The sequence below is a fragment of the Schistocerca nitens genome, chromosome 1 (genome assembly GCF_023898315.1).
Source record: "Schistocerca nitens isolate TAMUIC-IGC-003100 chromosome 1, iqSchNite1.1, whole genome shotgun sequence".
NCBI classification, from domain to species: domain Eukaryota; kingdom Metazoa; phylum Arthropoda; class Insecta; order Orthoptera; family Acrididae; genus Schistocerca; species Schistocerca nitens.
In genome coordinates this window covers 646,590,295-646,610,007 of record NC_064614.1, presented here as the reverse complement: position 1 = coordinate 646,610,007, position 19,713 = coordinate 646,590,295, and the positions used below count along the sequence as shown (strand labels likewise).

Genomic DNA, 19,713 nt, shown 5'->3' with positions numbered 1-19,713 from the left:
GGACTACTCAGTTTGTATATTTTGCTTATTTTTTTCATAGTTCCACACAACTTCTTCCTGTTTCCTCGATTAATCTGTGTTCTGTTTTTCAAGGCCTGTCCACTGTGCCAACTTATAACTAAATCTGAGGGGGGTGCGATGGGGAGGTTCCCTTGTTAGACCTTGTATCTACAGGTAGGCCGGACCTTATCGACAACGTCAGTACAGTGACGGGGATTAGCGATCGTGATATCATGACAGCAACTATGGTTACGAAATTTAATAAATCAGCTAAGAAGGAATTACGGACAAAGTTTAAGCAATACCGTTTGAGACTTTCCTGATGTAATAATTGCTTCATTGATTCACGGGCGTCCCTTCGGATAATATTGTGGAAGCTGTACAATATTTCAATGAAACATCGCCTCGTCATCTTCAGGTGCTTACTGACGTGTTGCTACAGTGGCTTGCCAATACATACGCTGACTCGCTAGAAAAGCGCAGGCACCAAGCTGTAACGTCATCGTAGACTTGTTACGTAATGAGCAATATTTTGGGCAAACTGACGGTGTTGCTATGGGAGCCTTTTGTCTTCCGTAGTAGCTAAGCTTTTTATGGAAAACTTGGAGGAAACAGCACTTCAGTCAGTGACGATGAAACCTAAATATTTCGGGAGATACGTGCAAGACCCCAATGCAGGTTGGCCGCATGGAGTAACAACGCTTTCTGTATTGAGTATTTGCGTCACTATGAAAGTGGAGAAACATGAAGACCTTCCGTTATTAGATGTCTTCGTCCACAGTAAAGAAGACGGTTCCTTAGGTCACAGCGTGTTTCGTAAACCAGGTCACACCGACCTCTGTCTACGAGCTACGAGTTGCCATCGCCCATCTCAACGCAGTGGCGTATTACTGACTGTCGTTCATAGGACTAGAGTTAGCTCATCCAGGGAGCTTATCAGCAGAGCTTAGTCATCTTCGGCCTGTGTCTGTACAAATCGGGTCCTCTCATAAACTGATCCGTAATGCATTTCAACCTGCACGCACTAAAGATCAGCAACAGCCAAAAGAAACGGAAACCTCCACGAGGATGGTATTTGTACCCTACGTTGGTGCCGCGCGGGATTAGCCGAGCGGTCTAAGGGCGCTGCAGTCATGGACTGTGCGGCTGATCCCGGCGGAGGTTCGAGTCCTCCCTCGGGCATGGGTGTGTGTGTTTTTGTTCTTAGCATGATTTAGGTTAAGTAGTGTGTAAGCTTAGGGACTGATGACCTTGCAGCTAAGTCCCACAAGATTTCACACACATCATCATGCTACGTTGGTGGCGTGTCCTTTAAGATTGGGAGGTTGTTCAGGAAACATCACATAAAATGTCTTCCGCCTTGCAACGCGACTGCAAACTATGCTGAGTTCCGTTAAAGACAACCTGAGTCTAAGGAGAGCAGGGATATGTAAAATCCCATGTCAGTGTGGGAAATCATACACTGACCAGACGTGCTGCACCGTTAAAGGTGTAAGTAAGGTGCACTGATGGGCCAAATGGCTCTGAGCACTATGCGACTAAACATCTATGGTCATCAGTCCCCTAGAACGTAGAACTACTTAAACCTAACCAACCTAAGGAGATCACACACAACCATACCCGATGCAAGATTCGAACCTGCAACCATAGCAGCAGCGCGATTCCGGACTGAAGCCCCTAGAACCGCTCGGTCACAGCGGCCGGCTAACGAGTCTGCGTATGTATTGGCAAGTCCCTGCAGCAAACGTCAGCAAGCACCTGAAAACGTCGAACAACTGTCTCGTTGAAATATTGTGCAGCTTCCACAACATTATCCGACGCGACACCTGTGAACCAATGAAGCGAAGTTTAAGTAGATTTTAAAGTGTGGTCTGGTGATTTATGTGTCTCTAAAGTGGTTTAAGGATGAAAAAAAAATCACCGTAGTTTAATACAAGATTCGGAAAATGGCGAGGAAGCAGAGGCTGTAGCACTCTCGGTTCAAAAGATAGCGTGCAAAGGTTAGTAAAGATTCGGACGTCTGTGAAAAGAACTATGCATGAAGCACACAACTGCTACCACCGTCATACCTTAGCAAAAGATCTGGCGGAGGAAGCGAGATCCTACGTAAAATCGCTGAAGCCTTAGGGCTTCCATCCTGTCATTTGTTGACCAGTCTGTTGTGGCAGTTAAAGGTAGCAAAACGAAAGCCCAAACTTTAAATTTCTAGTTCAAGAAATCGATCACCTAGGAGAATCGTACAAACATACCGTCGTTTGACCACCGAATAGACTCCCATATGGATGCCATAATAATAAACATCCCCACCATACAGAAACAACTGAAGGAGTTGAAAAGAAATAAGTCACCAGGACCGTAGGACCTATCAGTTTGGTTTTTCAAAGAGTACTCTACGGCATTGGCTCCTTACTTGTCTTGCATTTATCGTGGATCATTAGCCCAGCACAAGTCCCAAGCGATTGGAAAAAAGCGCTGGTGCTTCCTGTGTATAAGAACGGACCCACAAAATTACACACCAATATACCTAATATCGGTTTGCTGCAGAATCCATGAACATATTCTCAGTTCGAATATAACATATTTTCCAGAATGAGATCTTCACTCTGCAGCTGAGTGTGCGCTGATATGAAACTTCCTGGCAGATTAAAACTGTGTGCCGGACCGAGACTCGAACTCGGGACCTTTGCCTTTCGCGGGCAACTGCTCTACCAACCGAGCTACCCGATCACGACTCACGCACCCTCCTCACAGCTTTACTTCTGCCAGTTCAAAAATTGGTTCAAATGGCTCTGAGCACTATGGGACTCAACTTCTGAGGTGATTAGTCCCCTAGAACTTAGAACTAGTTAAACCTAACCAACCTAAGGACATCACACACATCCATGCCCGAGGCAGGATTCGAACCTGCGACCGTAGCAGTCGCGCGGTTCCGGACTGAGCGCCTAGAACCGCTAGACCACCGCGGCCGGCACTTCTGCCAGTACGAGAACTTCTGTTAAGTTTGGAAGGTAGGAGACGAGGTACTGGCACAAGTAAAGCTGTGAGGACGGGGCGTGAGTCGTGCTCGGGTAGCTCAGTTGGTAGAGCACTTGCCCGCGAAAGGCAAAGGTCCCGAGTTCGAGTCTCGGTCCGGCAAACAGTTTTAATCTGCCAGGAAGTTTCATAACATATTTTATTTAGGCTGAGAAGCTTATGTAAACGACTCAGCATGGTTTTAGAAAGGATCGCTATGTGAAACTCAGCTTGCCCTTTTCTCAGAAGATACACTACTGGCCATTAAAATTGCTACACCAAGAAGAAATGCAGTTGATAAACGGGTATTCATTGGACAAATATATTATACTACAACTGACATGTGATTACATTTTCACGCAATTTGGGTGCATAGATCCTGAAAAATCAGCACCCAGAACAACAACCTCTGGCCATAATAACGGCCTTCATACGCCTGGACATTGAGTCAAAGAGAGTTTGGATAGCGTGTACAGGTACAGCTGCCCATGCAGCTTCAACGCGATACCACAGTTCATCAAGAGTAGTGACTGGCGTATTGTGACGAGCCAGTTGCTCGGCCACCATTTGCCAGACGTTTTCAATTGGTGAGAGATCTGGAGAATGTGCTGGCCCGGGCAGCAGTCGAACATTTTATGTATCCAGAAAGGCCCGTACAGGACCTGCAATATGTGGTCGTGCATTACCCTGCTGAAATGTAGGGTTTCGCAGGGATCGAATGAAGGGTAGAGCCACGGGTCGCAACACATCTGAAATGTAACGTCCACTGTTCAAAGTGCCGTCAATGCGAACAAGAGGTGACCGAGACGTGTAACCAACGGCACCGCATACCATCACGCCGGGTGATAGGCCAGTATGGCGATGACGAATACACTCTTCCAATGTGCGTTCACCGCGATGTCGCCAAACACGGATGCGACCATCATGATGATAACCGGCCATTGTAGCAGCAGCAACCGATCTAACATCTAGGCGTTGTCGACCGCAGCGTCGTATTCTACCTGTTTTCATCTGTCTGTATTTGAAAACGTATGCGTGTACCAGTATCTCTGGCGATTCAGTGTAGTTTTAAAGACAACTAGTATGCAGGAAGGCTGAAGAAAGCAGGCAGAGTTTGCTTATTTTCTTTCTGAATACATTAAGAAACGCAACAGGAGATTTTGGTCTCACGTAACGGTTAGTTCACGGATGCAGAAAGGAGCGTTCGTGACAAGATTTATAGATTTACGAGAAAATGAAAGTAAGTTGCTTATATTTGAATGAATGTACACTCATTTGATGACTAACAGTAAAACAACAGCTGTAATGTCAACTGTTCATCTTTTCCAAGTACAGGATGACAATTATTGAATTATATGAAATAAAACCGTCATAACTTCTGAACGGTTTACCTTAGGACTTTCAAAATGAACCGTTGGCCGTCGGGCATGATGGGAATTAGTATGCTCATGTATGGTTTGGTTTAGCGCCGAAGCTCACTTTCATGTGGATGGGTTCGTCAATAAGCAAAATTGGCGAATTCGGGGGGCTGAGAATCTGCATTTCGCGATCGAGAAGTCTCTTCATTCTCAGTGGGTGACTGTCCAGTCACGGAATAATCGTTGCGATATTCCTTTATGGTACAGTGACTACCGAACAGCACGTGAAGGTTTTGGAAGGTGATTTCATCCCTTTTATACAAAGTGACCCTGATTTCGACAAGGTGTAATTCATGCAAGACGGAGCTCGATCCCATCGAAGCAGGAGAGTGTTTAATGTCCTGGAGGAGCACTGTGGAGACTGCATTCTGGCTCTGGGGTACCCAGAGGTCACTGGCATGGGCCTCGATTGGCCGCCATATTCTCCGGATCTGAACGCATGTGACTGCTTTTTGTGGAGTTATATTAAAGACAACGTGTACAGCAATATCCTCAAAACCACTGCTGAGCTGGAAACAGCCTTCAGGAAGTCATCGACAGCATCAATGTTCCGACACTTCAGCGTGTAATGCAGATTTTCGCTATTCGTTTGCGCAACATCATCGCCAATAATGGCAGACATACTGAACATGTCTTATCCTAAATCTGGATACCTGGAGTGACATTTACATGTTGACTAAAGTGTGTGCACGCCGTAGTTTGTAACTAATTTTCTTTTTTTTCATATTTTTAATAATTGTCACCACTATCTGGGTAGTGGCTCCACTCTAATTGATCTGCATTATCAGTACAGAATCGGCCATAAAATGCTGCCTAAAAATGTAAGGAATGTTTGTGTAGCGCAGTGGGGCACAAAGAGTGGATAATGAAATTAACAGAACGAATGAGGGATTTGAAAAGCATACTTTGTGATCTGGATAATGTACTCGGATCAACCCAAGCAGGAAGGTCGCTTAGCGGTAGAAGAAATGTTTTCACTGATTACTAAATAGAGACTACTGGCAAAGTACCATGTCAAAAGTATCTAAAACTTGTTGGTGACATTCGTGGTGAACACTGAATCAATTTAATCTCGAACGTGAAAGAGTATTCAATTTACATCAGTATTAAAATGTGTGGAATTAATCATTTTGTGTGTTGAACACAATAAAAGAGTGATATCATTGAACCGGCTGAAATGACAGAATCGTTTTAAACTGTTATTGTTAACTGATGCTGTTCATTCAGATGAAAGGGCTCCCGCCACGGAGAAAAGTATTTGCTGCTTAGTGCTGTTTTAACTTTTAAGCGGCCACGTTCGAGCAAAAACGCCACCTTTAGAGCACAAACGCTAACTAGTTGACTGTTATGTTTACCTGCACCCTTCCGTGAAAAATTGCAAGTCCACAACGGCTGCATATACGGCAGGTTCAGATGGTTCAAATGCCCATGAGCACTATTTGACTTAACATATCAGGTCATCAATCCCCTAGAACGTAGAACTACTTAAACCTAACTAACCTAAAGACGTTACTCAGATCCATGCAAGCGGCTGGATACGAACCTGCCACCGAAGCGGTCGCACGGTTACGGACTGAAGCGCCTAGAACCGCTCGGCCACAGCGGCCGGCTCTACGGCAGGCTGACAACGGCTGTTGCTGGGGGTTGCGAACGCTTATGCGCTGCCCCATCCTCCTGCAACGACTGTTACTTCGCGGCGATCGGCGAGTAGATCGTTGCGATGCAGCACTTGTTGGCGAGCACGAGCCACGCGTCTCACACCGCGTTCTCGCTGCGAGTTCGCAGCGTCACCGCCGTAATGTGCGCGGGTCCATTGGTTCACACGCACTGCTGAAACGCGAAAGACAATGACGCTGCGAACTCTCTATGATAAACAGCCCGTGGGTATCGAGCCATCACATTCTCCCCTTACCTGGTTGTGCCCACAGCACCACCAGAGGCATGCAGTCCCGAGGTGGGAAATGGTCGTAACATTTTGGATCATCAGACTATACAAGTACACTACACATTAAAATTTCTACACCAATAAGAAATGACGACGATAAACGGGTACTCATTGGACACATATATTATACTAGAACTCACATGTGATTACATTTTCACGCAATTTGGGAGCATAAATCCTGAGAAATCAGTACCCAGAACAACCACCTCTGGCCGTAATAATGGCCTTGATACGCCTGGGCATTGAGTCAAACAGAGTTTGGATGGCGTGTACAGGTACAGCTGCCCTTGCAGCTTCAACACGATACCACAGTTCATCAAGAGTAGTGACTGACGTATTGTGACGAGCCAGTTGCTCGGCCACCATTCACCAGAGGGTTTCAATTAGTGAGAGATCTGGCGAATGTGCTGGCCAGGGCAGCAGTCGAATGTTTTCTGTATCCAGAAAGGCCCGTACAGGACTTGCAACATACGGTCGTGCATTATCCTGCTGAAATGTAGAGTTTCGCAGGGATCGAATGAAGGGTAGAGACACGGGTCGTAACACATCTGAAATGTAACGTCCACTGTTCAAAGTGCCGTCAACACGAACAAGAGGTGACCGAGACGTGTAACCAATGGCATCCCATACCATCACGCACGGTGATATGCCAGTATGGCGATGACAAATACACACTTCCAATGTGCGTTCACCGCGATGTCGCCAAACACGGATGCGACCATCATGATGCTGTAAACAGAACCTGGATTCATCCGAAAAAATGACGTTTTGCCATACGTGCACCCAGGTTCGTCGTTGAGCACACCATCGCAGGCGCTCCTGTGTGTGATGCAGCGTCAAGGGTAACCGCAGCCATGATCTCCGAGCTGATAGTCCATGATGCTGCAAACGTCGTCGAACTGTTCGTGCAGATGGTTGTTGTCTTGCAAACGTTCCCATCTGTCTACTCAGGGATAGAGACGCGGCTGCACGACCCGTTACAGCCATGCGGATAAGATGCCAGTCATCTCGACTGCTAGTGATACGAGGCCGTTGGGATCCAGCACGGCGTTCCGTATTACCCTCCTGAACCCACCGATTCCATATTCTGCTAACAGTCATTGGATCTCGACCAACGCGAGTAGCAATGTCGCGATACGATAAACCGCAATCGCGACAGGCTACAATCCGACCTTTATCAAGGTCGGAAACGTGATGGTACGCATTTCTCCTCCTTACACGAGGCATCACAACAACTTTTCACCAGGCAACGCCGGTCAACTGCTGTTTGTGTATGAGGAATCGGTTAGAAACTTTCCTCATGTCAGCACGTTGTAGGTGTAGCCACCGGCGCCAACCTTGTTCGAATGCTCTGGAAAGCTAATCATTTGCATATCACAGCATCTTCTTCCTGTCGGTTAAATTTCACGTCTGTAACACACCGTGTTCGTGGCGTAGCAATTTTAATGGCCAGTAGTGTATTACTCATTATGCCTAATAAGCATGCAGTATGTTCGCTTGTGTTTACCCTATTTCATTACTCTTTTGAAAAGCTTGTATGTGCAAATCCAACAACCTCAGCAGCGCGATTCCTGCGACAGACAATGCGGCCGCCCTCAGTGCCCAGAGCGAGGTTAAACCAGACAATTGATTTACGTAAACTGCCGGTGTCTGTGTGCAGGTGCTGAACAAGGGCCCGAAGAGCCGCGCCTTCTACCGCATCCAGGCGACGCGCAAGATGGTGGGCGGCGGCAACATCATGCGCAAGATCGCGGAGCGCGCGCAGAGCGACCTCAGCGAGGTGAAGGCGGAGATCGCGCGCCGCGACGACGAGGCGCAGGCGGCCGCGCAGGCGCAGCAGGGCGCGCGCGTCTACTTCGAGCCGGGCCACTACACCGTCATGGAGAATGTGGGCACGTTCGAGCTGCGCGTGGTGCGCGAGGGCGGCGACCTGGGCCAGCAGCTGCTCGTCGACTTCGCCACCGAGGACGGCACCGCCGTCGCCGGCGACGACTACGTCAAGGCCTCCGGCACGCTCGTCTTCCAGCCGGGCGTCACCGAGCGCACCTTCACGCTGCAGGTGGGCACGTGCGCGCGCGCGCACGCCATACGTTCTTGCCACTGGCCGAGCCCAGTACACGACACACACGTTTCCAATGCAGTTGCTGTCTGTCCATTGCACTGTGTGTACCTGTCAAAGTGTATAATATGGGAAAACACACTATTTCCACTAGCTTCATTAATTATTGTTCTGACATAGGTTTCGGATTATTAGCCAGTAGTCTAGCATAAATGACAATGCTGTTACTTGTTGTTGTTGTTGTGGTCTTCAGTCCAGAGACAGGTTTGATGCACCTCTCCATGCTACTCTATCCCGTGCAAGCTTCTTCATCTCCCAGTACCTACTGCAACCTACATCCTTCTGAATCTGCTTAGTGTATTCATCTCTTGGTCTCCCTCTACAATTTTTACCCTCCACGCTGTCCTCCAATACTAAATTGGTGAACCCTTGATGCCTCAGAACATGTCCTACCAACCGATCCCCTCTTCTAGTCAAGTTGTGCCACAGTTTTCTCTTCTCCCAATTCTATTCAGTACCTCCTCATTAGTTATGTGCTCTACCCATCTAATCTTCAGCATTCTTCTCTAGCACCACATTTCGAAATCCTCTATTCTCTTCTTGTCCAAATTATTTATCTTCCATGTTTCGCTTCCATACATGGCTACACTCCATACAAATACTTTCAGAAACGACTTCCTGACACTTAAATCTATACTCGATGTTAACAAATTTCTCTTCTTCAGAAACTCTTTCCTTGCCATTGCCAATCTACATTTTATATCCTCTCTACTTCGACCATCATCAGTTATTTTGCTCCCCAAATAGCAAAACTCCTTTACTACTCTAAGTGTCTCATTTCCTAATCTGATTCCCTCAGCATCACCTGATTTGATTCGATTACATTCCATTATCCTCGTTTTGCTTATAATAGTATAATCATGATCAGCAAAGAAACTCCAAATTTTCCCCTCTTTACATTAAAGAGCCTAAGGAACTGGTACATCTGCCTAATATCATGTAGGGTCTCCGAAAGCAGGCAGTAGTGCTGGAACAAGACGTGGTATGGACTCGACTAATGTCTGAAGTAGTGCTGGAGGGAACTGAAACGATGAACCCTGCAGGGCTGTTCATAAATCCGCAAGAGTTCGAGGGGGTGGAGATCTCTTCTGAACGGCACATTGCTATGATCCCAGACATGCTCAATAATGTTCATGTCTGGGGAGTTTGCTGGCTAGCGGAAGTGTTTAATCTCAGAAGAAAGATCCTGGAGCCACTCTGTAGAAATTCTGGATATATGCGGTGTCGCATTGTCCTGCTGGAATTGCCCAACTCATTCCGAATGTACAATGGTCATGAATGAACGCAGATGATCAGACAGGTTGGTTACGTACGTGCCACTTGTCAGCGTTTCAGGGGTCCCATATCACTCCATCTGCACACGCCCCACACCATTACAGAGCCTCTACCAGCTTGAACAGTCCCCTGCTGACATGCAGGGTCCATGGATTCATGAGGCTGTGTCCATAACTGTACACGTCCATCCGCTCGATACAATTTGAAACGAGACACGTCCCACCAGGCAACATGTTTTCAGTCATCAACAGTCCAATACCGGTGTTGACGGATTCAGCTGAGGTGTACGGCTATGTGTCGTGCAGTCATCAAGGGCACACGAGTGGGCGTACACCTCCCAAAGTCCAAATGGATGGTATTTCGTTGAATGGTACTCACGTTGACACTTGTTGATGACACAGCATTGAAATATTCAGCAATTTGCGGAAGGGTTGCTCTTCTATCACACTGGACGATTTTCTTCAGTCGCAGTTGGTCCCGTTCTTTCACAATTTTTTCTACCGGAGGTTTGATGTTTCACTGGATTCCTGATATTCCTGGTACACTAGTGAAATTGTCGTACACAAAAATCTCCACTCCATCGCTACCTTGGAGGCGCTCTGTCCCATCGCTCGTACGGCCGCTATAACATCACATTCAAACTCACTTCAGTCTTGATAACCTGCCATTGTAACCGATCTAACAACGGCGTCAGACACTTGTCTTATACATGCCTCGCCGACCGCAGCGCCATATTCTGCCTGTTTACATACTCTGTATTTGAATACGCATAACTGTACCAGTTTCTTTGGCGCTTCAGTGTAAATCGTCAGTATTGCAAGGCTCTCTGATATTGGAATGCCAGCCTAGTTTTGTCCGTAATGGGAAAATCCTGTGTGTACCTCAGTTTTAGGTGATCCTTTGACGATTTACAAAGGGGAAAATGAAGATGGTCTGAGGTGTGAATTGATGTTTGTGTAAGGGAGGGCAGTGGACGTGGGTAGTCGATGCAGCTACCTTACCCACAATGCCAGAATGGTGTAGTGGACGATACATCTTTCTAGTAAGTGGTCAATTCGGGTTGAAGTCGAGCCTTTGACACAGATTTTAATTCATTACTTCAGCTTCTATTCTTATCGAAGGTAAGGTTGACACTCAGTATGTCTCCAGAAAAATTTAATTTCATCAGAGCAAAAGAACTGATCTGTAATACTAAACAGAGACAGTCTCATTTATCTTGGCCACCCTAAAAAACTTTTTGTACAGAAGGAAAATAAAAAAATGTATCGTGCAATTGTTGTATAATTACCTGGAAGACAGTTTCTTCCTTCGTCACGAGGCTATGAGTAACAGTATGTCGTTTTAAAATAGAACCCTGTTGTTTTTTTAATCGGTTTCCACCTTCCGTCCTCAGGACCTGTCCAGAAACCCACAGCACTACGTTATCACACAAGACATACTGAAAAGGTAACACACAACGATCAGTTTAGCTTTAGGAAAGGTAAAGGCATCAGAGACAATTCTGACGTTGCTATTGATAATGGAAGCAAGACTGAGGATAAATCAGGACAACAGAAGATGGGGCAAGATGATCGAAATTGTGAGAATAATATAAATAAGCCATAGGGTATGACGAGTAATATACAGTATGTACGAGCATCAGGAGCGGACAATAAGATTAAAAGACCGAGAACGAAGTACTCGGATTAATGAGAGTTTAAAACGGGGATGCAGTCTTTGGCTCCTACTGTTCAAACTGCACATCGAAGAAGCAATGGCGGAAATAAAAGAAAGTGGCTTTAAAATTCAGTGTGAAAGGATATAAATGATAATATTCGCTGATGACAAAGCTATCCTCAGTTAGGATGATGAAGAATTATAAAATCTCTTGAACAGTATGTGAACAGTCTAAAGACCATAGAATATGGCTCGAGAGTAAGCCGAAGAAAGGCAAAAGTAATGGGAGTGGCAGAACTGAGGATACTGAGATACTTAACATCAAAATTGGTGATTACGAAGTTAAGCGATTCTTCTATCTTGGACGCAGAAAACTCATGACCTACGAAGCAAGGGAGGACATAAAAGATAGACTACCATAGGGAAACAGAGCAGACAAGATATCAAACATTGGCCTTTATCTGAGGAACAGTATGAAAAGCGGAACCGAAGAGAATCGATGTGTTTGAGATGTGCTGTTGCAGGAGATTGTTGAAAATTGGGTTGTCTGATAAGATGAGGAATGGGGAGTCACTCAGCAGAATCGACGATGAAAGCGACATACTGAAAACATTGTCAATAAGAAGGGACAGGGCCATAGGACATGTATTAAGACATAGGGAAATAACTTCCATGGTACTAGAGGGTGCTGCAGAGGGTAAAAACTGAGTGAAAGACAGAGACTGGAATACATTCAACAAATAATTGACGATGTAGGACGCAAGAACTACTCTGAGAGGAGGAGGCTGGCACAGCAGGGGAATTCACGGCGAGCCGCATTAAACCAATGAGAAGACTGATGAGCCAAAAAGAAAAAAGAAAAAGAAAACGCAACTTGTCCACTTGCTGTAACAGGCGGAAAACAAATGGTAACACAAGGAAAATGCATACCGGTCATACAGTGAACTATCTTGGTTTGAAGTTTTCATGAATACAATGTACGCCAATGAAGAGAATGTAGAAATGTAAGTTAGAAGAAGTGTAATTGCAATAATGATTTCTTATTGACAACAGGGGTCCATGCTGAAGAGGACAGTAGTATCATGTCGAAGTAGGGAAGAGCGTGTCACGGATGTGATGCGCGAGATGGGATGGCAGTCATTAAAACAAAGGCGCTTTTCGTTGCGGCTAAATTTCAATTACCAACTTTCCCCTCCGAATGTGAAAATATTTTGTTCTCTCACAACTGCACAGGGAGCAGTGACCACCGTAATAAAATACGAGGAATCAGACCCTTCAAACCGGTCACACCAAGAGTTAGGTGTTCGTTTTGCCAGTGTGCTACTGCTCTTGTTTAGATTCTATCTGGGATTAGGTTTACATTCCTCAGCCTAAGGGCACTAGTTATGTTTATCTATGACGTCTTTCTGAAGGAGTAATTAATTCCACAACACTGACTGTTATTACTACGGAGTAATTACACCAGCTGCCATACAGCCTTGGACTTTGGTACATGTCCTAGAGTAATGAAGAGAAAGTAAGTAATTTACGTAAATTATGTTTCCCTCGTGCCCATCGCAAGTGCAGTGTCGACCACTTGGGTCGATCTTCAGACATCATTAACAGCCTGATATTTTATCGGACAACAAACTCTCTTCCATGATACGGTTCGAATACTCGGAGATGATGCACATCACGTAAGTACTCGTACCCACAATGTATGATCAAATGTTGTAGAACGTAAAGTGACTTTATTTCTTCATGTTTTGTGGGAACAACTACTACATGTGTTTGTGTACGGTGAGGCTGAATATTTTGAATGCATCTCAGATTAAAACTGGTGTTTTACTATAATGATCTACAAACTACATAGAACACATAAACCGATATAAAATCACTAGCAAAACTGCACACTCCCTTACTTGCGTCATAAACATGCCTCGATAAAATTACGGGAGAAAACCAGCGTAAACGACTTCGGAAGGAAAGATATGAAAACTGGGAGACCGCACAGAGAAGAGAATAATCCTGCACTGACGTTTGAATAGTCATATGCAGCATAATGACTAAAAGAGACGTCATTGAACCGCACTGGTGAGACACAATGAGCAACGGAGTAACTGTAGTTGATGTCAGAGCTTTCCAACTAAAATTAATAAATTCCGTAACCGCCACGACATTTGAAAAACTTTCTCATACGTGGCGGTCTGCTCCTCAAAGGTTTTTACGCCAGAAACGTAGAAACACCGCAATCAGATCGCGTAAATTCACATCAAAACGACGAGTTGATCGTTGAAGGTGATAACTTCGACTAAGGAGCAGCTGCAGACTTCTCCTTACTTCTACATGAGGCTCATCACAATAAATAATGAATCTACTGATTATTTTGTATCAGCATCGTTATGCTTCCAAATTGAAGAAAACACTCCTTTTTGGTAAAAGCAAAGAGATCCTGATTTAATAGAACACCAGTATTGGTGGCACATTGTCAGAAGTGATATGGCCAAAGGAAGAATTCAGATTCAAATATCGCTCGCGAAAATCTTCAAGATTCGAAATAAGAAACAGGCATGAGCATTTACTGAAATTCATTTTCTCTGCCTCGTGATGACTGGGTGTTGTGCGCTGTCCTTAGGTTAGTTAGGTTTAAGTAGTTCTAAGTTCTAGGGGACTGATGACCATCGATGGTAAGTCTCATAGTGCTCAGAGCCATCTGAACCATTTACTGAAATTAATGAAGCGATTTCCTAACAAAAGACAAATATCTGGCCCCGCTAACCGAAGTAAAAATCGTACAAAAGCATTTTAGAGGGAACATCAAGGATTATTCATGCTTACCAACAGTTGGGAGAAAAAAAAACGGTAACATTAAGATTCGCAAAGAAACAGCTTTGACGAATCTCTCTGGAGAATATTATTAAGGTTGGCACAACACTATCAGAGAGAACAAGAAAATCTCTTTTGCCGGCCGAAGTGGCCGCGCGGTTCTGGCGCTGCAGTCTGGAACCGCGAGACCGCTACGGTCGCAGGTTCGAATCCTGCTTCGGGCATGGATGTGTGTGATGTCCTTAGGTTAGTTAGGTTTAACTAGTTCTAAGTTCTAGGGGACTAATGACCTCAGCAGTTGAGTCCCATAGTGCTCAGAGCCATTTGAACCATTTGAAAATCTCTTTTTCCTTTACCGGCAGATTTGAATACATACACCACACGTTCTTGCTTGCGGAGATTATTCTTGGAATGGATGAGGAGAGGATGCAAGGTTATTACACAAAACAAATACTTTCGTATCATGCATATTCTCTTTCCAAGGGACTACAACATAGAGAAAAACCATTCGTGTAATATATACACGAGGTTACCATGCAATGTACGAGAAAAATGAAAGTTGGTTAGACAGCCCCCTTTCAGTTTTTCCCATCTGCTATTCCAGAATAAAATGATGGATAAATAATCTGAAAGTGGTTCGGTGAACCCTCAACCAAACACTTGTGGATTTTAGATAGGCATATAGATGTAGATGTAATACTTTTAAGCAATACATTGCTTAGAATAAAACCAGTCCTTAATCAGAAACTCATATTTTGTCGTGATTGGAGAGAGGAGTAAGAGTTCACTGAATGACAGGTAACGATTTTCCTTGCGTTTCCATTTTTTTGCTGCCAACTCCAGCAAGTAGACGAGGTACATTACCCTGGGTACCTGCCCAATATGCTAGTACAGGATAATCAGTTAATTTTCCATAATGTTTTTAATAACGTCGTTTTTATGTGAACAGCAGATTTCGGAAGCTTTTGAACAAATCTTGACAAGGGAAGTGGATTATAGAATACAAAAGATAGGGTATTCCTGTTCATGTCCTCGTAACAACGAAGTTATAGAAAAGGCAGTCATGCTCATTAATGTCCCCTGATAGTTAAACAACATTTGCTTGACGTATTTTTATTCTGCTTCTCGACAGAAAGGTACTTGGGATGGTAAAGATAAATGATACACCAAAATAAATAAATGACACATCGACTTACACTGGGGCACAATTTAACAATATTTGATTGGGTAATCAACATTACCAGTTTCAGAAGATGTATAATAACTGAAGTTAATTTGCTTGTATAGTAGATGTTCAGGATTGTTCTTCTAATGTCTCTCTGTCTCCATTATTTATGTCAGCTACACTTTTTGACCATTGGGTGGAGAGGGCAGTATTTCTACATCAACTACGTAGTGGGTTTTCAAACACTGCTGCGGAAAGACGAAGCCTATTTTTTACAGTTTCCAGCTGCTGTAGTGTTCTTCAAGTTCGGTGCACAATGATCCATCCATTTTTCCCATCTAGTACGAGCCACACTCTTTGCAACAGATCTTATAAATCACACTTTGGTTCGTTTCGAACTCCTCTGATCGCACATTCTGTGGAGTACTTCTTCATTTCTTATGAGTCCAACTCAATCTCAACTTCCTAAACGCTTAGATTCCCTTCTTTTCCAGTTTTCCCACAGTGCATCATTCACTTCCGTACAGTGCTGTGTTCAAAACGTACACTATCTGACTAATAGTTTCCACACACGTAATAGTCGACTTTGAAACAGGGTGTGTCCATTTTTCACTTTTGCGACGACTGAACTCTGCTCTGCTGGGGACAGCCTCAATGTGGTATCTCAACATCTGTCGAGGAATGGAAGACGATTCTTCCTCAAAAGCAGAAACAAGAGACGGTAATGATGTTGGACACTGGTTTCTGGAGCGAAGTCGATGTTCTGAGTCATCAGAAAGATATTCCATTGGTGTCCGGTCGGGACTCTGGGCAGGGCATCCATTTCAAGAATGTTATTGTCCAGAAACCATTGTCTCACAGATGCAGCCTTGTTATGGGGTGCATTATCATGCTGATAGAGTCAAATACCGCCTCCGAACTTTTGCTCTGCTGTACGCGGCAAAAAAGGGCATAAAATACTTGGTGTCCTTCCGAATTTAGCGTTTTCTTAAGCAAGATAAGGGACCCTCAACCTAACCACGAAAACAAACACCCATACCGTAAGATCACATCCTTTATATATCGCTGTTGGCGCTACACGAAGTGGCAAGTAATGTTCTCCAAACATTCCGCGAAACCGAAACCGGACCCTATGATCGCCACAGGGTATAGCGTGATTCTTCATTTCCAGTGAGTTTCTTCGAGCCATTCACTGTCACTTTCTTCATCATGTCAAGCGTAATGTGTGGCTTATGAGGATCTGCTTGACCATTGTATCCCTTCCTTTTATACTCCCTAAGCACAGTCACTGCGCTGGCTGACTGCTAGTAACATTCTGGAATCACGAGTGATTCCTTTTTTACATTTACCACCCCCTTCCTGCTGATACACACAATGCTCAATTATCCTCGTCTGTCAGCGCATGAGGTTTAGCTGGTCTTGTGCTTGTTCCTTTAAGATTCCACTTCCCAATCACACCAGCAGCAGAGAAGCATCAGAAGGGTTGAAATGTCCCTAATCGACTGGTTACTCAGGTGGCATCCAATAACTAGTCGAAATTCGAAGTCACTGAGCTCTCCTGATCAAATGGTTGAAATGGGACTTAACATCTAAGGTCATCAGTCCCCTAGAGTTAGAACTACTTAACCCTAACTAACCTAAGGACATCACACACATCCATACCCGAGGCAGGATTCGAACCTGCAACCGTAAAGGTCGCTCGGTTCGCTCTCCTGATCGACTTTTCTGCCATTACTGCTTCTCTACTGACAAGACAATACCCTCCGCCTACTATTATATTCTCACGGTGTCTAGTAGTCAGTTCAGCATTACATAGGGGTGTTAAGACAGTTTTGATCCGATAATCTACATGCTTAGATATTTCTTCTTCAAAGTAAGGCGAATGTTCTATACTAATAGACTTCTTTTGGCCAGGAATGCTCTCTTCGCCTGTACTACTTTTTATATTCTATTTACTTCGTCCACCATCCTCAACGTCGTCTATTTCGTGGTCTCCATTTTTTGATTTTACGTTTATGTGTAATTTCATTTTGGGTGCTCTTCACTAATTTCGTTTTCCTTTGGATTACTCTCAATCCATATTGCATGGCCATTCGATTGTTCGTTTCATTCAACAGGTCCTGCAATTCTTGCCGAATTTAACTGAGGATAGCAATGTCATCAGCGTATCTTCTCATTGATATTCTTTCGCCATGAATATTAGTCCCACTTATTAAAATTTATTTCCCTCTTTTCTTCTTGAATGTAGACGTATCGAAAGACTGCATTCGCGTCATAAACCCTTTTTAATACTGTTTCTTCTTTGTTCTTGTACATATTTGTATATCACCCGTCCGTCTTTGCCTGCAGTTGATATCTATTTTTCTTAAACATTCGAACATTTGGCAGCATTTTACATTGTGAAACGCTTTTTCCAGATCTAAAAATCCCGTGAATGTGTCTCGATTTTTCTCACGTCGTGCTTGCATTACGAAGCACGTCAGAAACGCCTCTCTAGTACCTTCACGTCTCCTAAAACCAAATTGAGCATCACCTAATAGATCCTCAGATCATCAGTTTCTTTTCCTTTCTTGTGTATATTATTCATGTCAGCTAGTTTACTACACCAGCCACTGCGGTTATTCTGCGATAGATTTCGCACAAATCTGCCCTTTATAGCTTCGGCAATGTGTGGATGATGTTTCTTCCAAAGCCTGATGGTGTTTCTCCAGAAGACTCAGAGTCTAGAAAACAGCTCGAATAGACAAACTGGCACTTCTGCCAACGATTTTAGAAATCTCGAAGGAACGGCTTCTATCGCTTCTGCCTTATCTGATCGCAAGTCTTCCAAAACTCTGTTAAGATCTGAGTGTAACTCTGCTGGTGCATCCGCTTCCGCAGCCTTAGCGGTTACCGATAGAGTGCATTGCGGTTGTGCCGCGCAGGTGATCGACGACGACGTGTTCGAGGAGGACGAGCACTTCTACGTGCGGCTGAGCAACGTGCGCGTCGCGGAGCCCGTGTCCAAGTCGCCGACGGCGGTGCCGCCGCCGCAGCTGGCCAGCCCCTCGCTGGCCACCGTCATGATCCTGGACGACGACCACTGCGGCGTGTTCGCTCTCGCCGACCGCGACGTCGAGATCATCGAGTCGGTGGGCACGTACGAGCTGCGCGTGACGCGCTACAGCGGCGCCAGGGGCCGCGTCGCCGTGCCCTACTCCACCGAGGACGGCACCGCGCACGCCGACAAGCAGTACGAGGCCACCAGCGGCGAGATCATCTTCGACAACAACGAGACCGAGTGAGTACCCGAGCGCAGCCTGCCAGGCTACACCGATCAGCCACAGCATTTTGAACACCGACCTCCTGCCGAGATAAATCCGTCTAGGTGAGAGCAGCATCACCTGACTGCTAGTCAGAAACACCCATGGTACATGTGATATCAATGAGCATGCGGTCCGTGCGTAGAATGAGGAAGGAGCGCAGTCTATCTCCGTTTGACCGGGGCCAGGTTGTGTTCGAGGAGGGCTGTGGGGATTGTACTCAACAGATGGCGAAACAAAGGTGAAACCACGTTCAGACGTCGTGTGGTTGGACGGCCACTCCTCATTATACTTGTCGGACGTCGTAGGCTTGCCAGATTGCTAAATCAGGACAGGCACTTTAATGCTGGGCAGACCAATGCTAACACCACGACATCGGCGGCTACGACTGAAATGGGTGTTTGCCCATCAGCACTGGACGTTGGCGTAGTGGCAGAACGTTGAATACTCTGATGAATCCCGATACCTTCTTCAACATGTGGTGGGAGGGTCCGAATCCGTCTTCTTCCAGGGGAACAGCTGTTTGACACCTGTACTACGGGACGGAGACAATCCGGTGGCAGCTCCATTGTGCTCTGGGGAACATTCACGTGGGCGTCCATACGTCCAATGGAGCTCGTGCAAGGCACGATTACAGCCAAGGGGTATCGTACACTGGTTGCAGACAACATAGATCCCTTCATGACGAACATGTTTCCCGACGGAAGTGGCATTTTTCGCCATGTCACAAGGCTAGGAGTATGATGGAGTGGCTCAAGCAACACAGTGTCGAGTTCCATTCGATATGTTGGTCCCCCAACTCACCAGATCCGAGACTGACCGAACACATCTGGGATGTGACTGAACGTGGCGTCAGAGCTCATCGACCTCCTCCCCGAAATTTAGGGACATTAGGTCACTTGTGTGTATAGATGTGGTGCCAACGTCCTCCAGTGCCGGCTCTTAGGTAGTTGATCATAATGTTCTGGCTGATCAGTGTATAGCAGCGTGTAGCGGCGCGAGCGGCGGCCGCCCGC

The 19,713-nt window shown here is 45.4% G+C and overlaps 1 protein-coding gene and 1 non-coding gene across 2 annotated transcripts in view; both read left to right on the top strand.

Annotated features, from left to right (window-relative positions):
• The window catches only part of LOC126192695 (sodium/calcium exchanger 3), a 244,711-nt gene extending 226,032 nt beyond the window's left edge, over window positions 1-18,679 (top strand). The window contains exons 2-3 of the mRNA XM_049932627.1: window positions 8,036-8,434; window positions 18,320-18,679. Coding sequence (XP_049788584.1) covers window positions 8,036-8,434; window positions 18,320-18,679 — 759 coding nt within the window. The remainder of the gene's footprint in view (window positions 1-8,035; window positions 8,435-18,319) is intronic.
• On the top strand, window positions 3,062-3,136 carry Trnas-cga (transfer RNA serine (anticodon CGA)). The gene has a single exon. It is a non-coding gene; the product is annotated as a tRNA-Ser (tRNA).
• Window positions 18,680-19,713: the final 1,034 nt, after the last annotated feature.